The 3,392-nt window shown below is 43.3% G+C and overlaps 1 protein-coding gene across 1 annotated transcript; it reads right to left on the bottom strand.

The window, feature by feature from the left end:
* Positions 1–1,740: 1,740 nt before the first annotated feature.
* On the bottom strand, positions 1,741–3,144 carry LOC129761206 (uncharacterized). Its single transcript, XM_055758921.1, has 3 exons — positions 2,865–3,144; positions 2,098–2,819; positions 1,741–1,815 (listed from the first exon to the last, which is right to left on the bottom strand). Exons 1-3 carry the CDS (start codon positions 3,142–3,144, stop codon positions 1,741–1,743), a joined length of 1,077 nt encoding a protein of 358 aa, XP_055614896.1.
* Positions 3,145–3,392: the final 248 nt, after the last annotated feature.

Below are 3,392 nucleotides of genomic sequence, written 5' to 3'. Positions count from 1 at the left end.
CTTCTGTACCTTTTCCCGCACGGAATGCGAATTGTCTGGGATCAATCAGCATATTTGACTCTAGAAAAGTCGTTAAGCGTCGATTGATCATTTTTTCCAAGACTTTCCCAACACAACTTATGAGAGTGATGGGGCGGAAATTGTCAAGAAGATGATTGTTCATGTCTGGTTTCGGGATACAGATCATTAAACCCTCTTTCCAGCAACTGGGGAGGGTTCCACTGTCCCAGACTTTGTTGAGGAGCTTCAGAAGTGCTTGTTTCCCGAGATGGGGTAGATTCTTAAGCATAGGGTAGCTGATGTCATCAGGTCCTGTGGATCCTTGTTTGGCTTTGTTCAGTACCCAATCGAGCTCTTTGAGGGAGAGGTTTTTGTTGAAGTCAAATTCCACATCAGTATGAAAATCGATGGGAATTCTTTCGCATTCCGTTTTGTGGGTTAGAAAGGTTTGGTCGTAGTTTTGATTGGAGGAGGCGGAAGCAAAGAAATCTCCAAACGCCTCGGCGATGATTTTTCGGTCATTGGTGTATTGACCATTAATTAGAAGATTATATTCTTTGCTTCTTTTCTTTCCATGATGCCTGCCAATCTTACTCCATAACTCCTTTGTTGACGCGTTGGGATTAATTTCGCTGACGAATTTAACCCAACTGTTGTGCTTGGCTGTGTTGATAGCAGTCTTAGCTTCTTTGCGAGCCCTTTGGAACTCTGTAAGCAGAGTGGGTCTCAGTGGGCTGTCCGGATGGGCCTTTCTTAATTTGCGTAGGGCCTTACGTCGACCTTTGATCGCTGCCTTCAGCTCAGGCGACCACCATGGGACACATTTCCTGCCAGGGATGCCACTGGTTCTGGGGATGTGCACCATTGCAACTTCTAGGACAACTTTGGAGAATTCCTTGGCTGTCCAATCTCGTTTAGCGGAGAGGCGGTTTTCAATGTCAAACTGGTAGCCAGCCCAGTCAGCGTATTCAAATTTCCATCTTGGCCTTGTTGAAAACTCTGGAGAAGTTTGGCCGAAGGAAGTGAAGATTGGAAAATGATCGCTTCCGCAAGTATCATCGTGGATGTTCCAAGAAAGTTTTGAAGATAGTTTGTCTGATACTATAGTGAGATCGATGGCTGAAGTAGTACCAGAATAATGGATTCTGGTGTGTTGGCCGTTGTTAAGAAGGAGAAGAGAATGGTCGGATATGAAATCCTCAATGATGGATCCTTTTCGATCGAGGTATGCACCTCCCCAGGCGTATGAGTGGGCGTTGAAATCACCCATAAGCATGATTGGGGCGGGAAGTTGGGCGAACAGATGGTCCAGTTGGCCGCGTAGAGTGTTCGGATCGGAATCATTAGTGATGTAGATGCTAACGACGGTGATTGGAAAGGGGTGTTTAATGCGCACTACCACTGCCTGAAGATCAGTGGTAATGGGAAGAAGATCATGTGGAGTGCCATCTTTGATTGCGATTGCAACTCCGTTTTTTGAGGGGTTGGGACCCTCTTTGAAGTATGTGATGAACTTTGGAATGAAATTTTTATCGAAGTTGTTTGGTGTCATAGTTTCCTGAAGGGCTATGACTGTAGGATTGGAGCTCGAAATAAGCATTTTCAATTCTAAAATATTTTGTCGGATACTTCTGATATTCCATTGTATCCCGAATTTCTGTATTGGAGTGAATGTGTTAGAGTGATTTAACTCTAATTCCTAAGTCTTAGTTGTGTTGTGTTTGGACTATCCAAAGAGGATTAGTTCGATTGTTCTTTACCCTTGGAAAGAGAAGCTTTCTTCGGGGTGTTGTTGTTCTTGTTTGGTGTGGAGGTCTTTGGGGTGTTTGTTGTTTGTGTGTTGTTGTTTTTTGATGTATGTACGTTGTTGTTGTTGTTTTTTGTTTGATGTGCGTTGTTGTTGTTGTTGCTGTTTTTTGTTATGGTTGTGTTGTTGTTATTCGTTGGTGTTGTGGTTCTTTGTTCATTTTTTGTTCTTTTTCTTTCTTTATTGATTTGGGTTTCATCTTCAGATTTTTGTTCTGATTCTGAAGATGATTCTTTATTTATTTTCCTTTTGTTTTTTTTCGGGGCTTCGGATGTATCCATTGAAATTACCGATTCGCTATCTGATTCGGTTGTCGAACTTTCGGTAGACGATTCGGTCATGGTTGTGTCCATAACTGAGGGAGTGCTTTCGCGACTAGAAGCGGCCGAAGCGGCCGAGGCGCAGCTGCATTTGCACTTGCAGCCGGCCATTGGTGCCCGAATTTTGTTAATTCTATCTTGTAAAACGCTTGAAAAGGTTGGACCATTGTTTTGGGTGAGTAGATTCTTGGCTTCTCTGTAAGAGATTCCTCGATCTATTCTTGTCCTAGTTATTTCGTTTTCTTCAAGCCATTTAGGACACTTCCTACTAGAAGAGGAGTGGTTTCCTTGGCAATTGATGCAAAGTGCTGGAGAGTTGCACATCTTAGAATCGAAGTCTTTGGGATGTTCTTTGCTGCAGTTTCTGCATAGCGGGTCCTCGCGCTTGCATCTTTTGCTGGTGTGCCCAAAATTAAAACATTTGAAGCACTGCATGGGGTTCGGATAGTAGTTCCGAGTCCCAGCGCGAATGAAGCCAAAATATATGAATTCGGGAACAACGGTTCCGCGAATTGTGAGGATTAGTGTTGGTGTAGGAATAATGGATTCTCCGTCTTTTCTGGTTATACGCTTAACGTCGATCACTTTCTGATCGGAAAGCTCTTTCGCTAGTTCTTCGTTTTTAAAATCGATTACATCTCTACATGTTACAACGCATTTGCGTTGGTTCAAAGTTGGGTGGAAGATCACCTCTACAGGGGTGTTGTCTATTAGTTTAGTAATAGAAAGCAACTTACCGACAACATCCTCGTCCCTAGTTGTCAAGATGTATTGCAGTTTCTTCTTTTCATCGCGCTGTGGTTTTGCGCTGTTGAAATCTTTTGCAACTGCATTGATGGTTTTGCTCACGGTGAAGGGGTTCGTTGGAAGCACCTTATCTCCTGTCGCTCTGAGAAGCAGTATTTGAAGGTTGCCATTTGAGGGGTCCGCCCATAGTGGAGCGGTGGCTTCGGTAGGCCTGCCCTCGTAGAAGTTTGTAGCCCGGCCTCCCGGAGGCTCGGAGCTACTAGAAGCCATGCTTCTGCTTGACTATATCACTGATAGTCAGCAGAAAAAAGTGTGATAATCACAAAAAAATACCTTACTGAGGGATCTTCACTAGTGGGATATGTACCCGAAAGTTCACTTTGTTCCGGTAAAGCACTTTAAAACCACCAATTGACGCGAATCACTATAAAAAATCACTTGTTGTGATAATTGTTTCAGCCACTTCACTGTCTGTATGCGTGTTTAAATTCTTTTTAAATATATTTTTTATTTTAGCA

The sequence above is a fragment of the Toxorhynchites rutilus genome, chromosome 1, assembly GCF_029784135.1.
Source record: "Toxorhynchites rutilus septentrionalis strain SRP chromosome 1, ASM2978413v1, whole genome shotgun sequence".
NCBI lineage: Eukaryota > Metazoa > Arthropoda > Insecta > Diptera > Culicidae > Toxorhynchites > Toxorhynchites rutilus.
This window is presented reverse-complemented; position numbering and strand designations above follow the sequence as displayed.

Bases quoted from the DNA above. Each gene is read 5' to 3' on its own strand.
- LOC129761206 (XM_055758921.1), bottom strand. From the start codon at position 3,144: ATGGCTTCTAGTAGCTCCGAGCCTCCGGGAGGCCGGGCTACAAACTTC. The intron at 2,820-2,864 runs GTAAGTTGCTTT...ACACCCCTGTAG, and splicing joins TAGGGACGAGGATGTTGTCG to AGGTGATCTTCCACCCAACT. The intron at 1,816-2,097 runs GTAATTTCAATG...AACACCCCAAAG, and splicing joins CCGAATCAGATAGCGAATCG to ACCTCCACACCAAACAAGAA.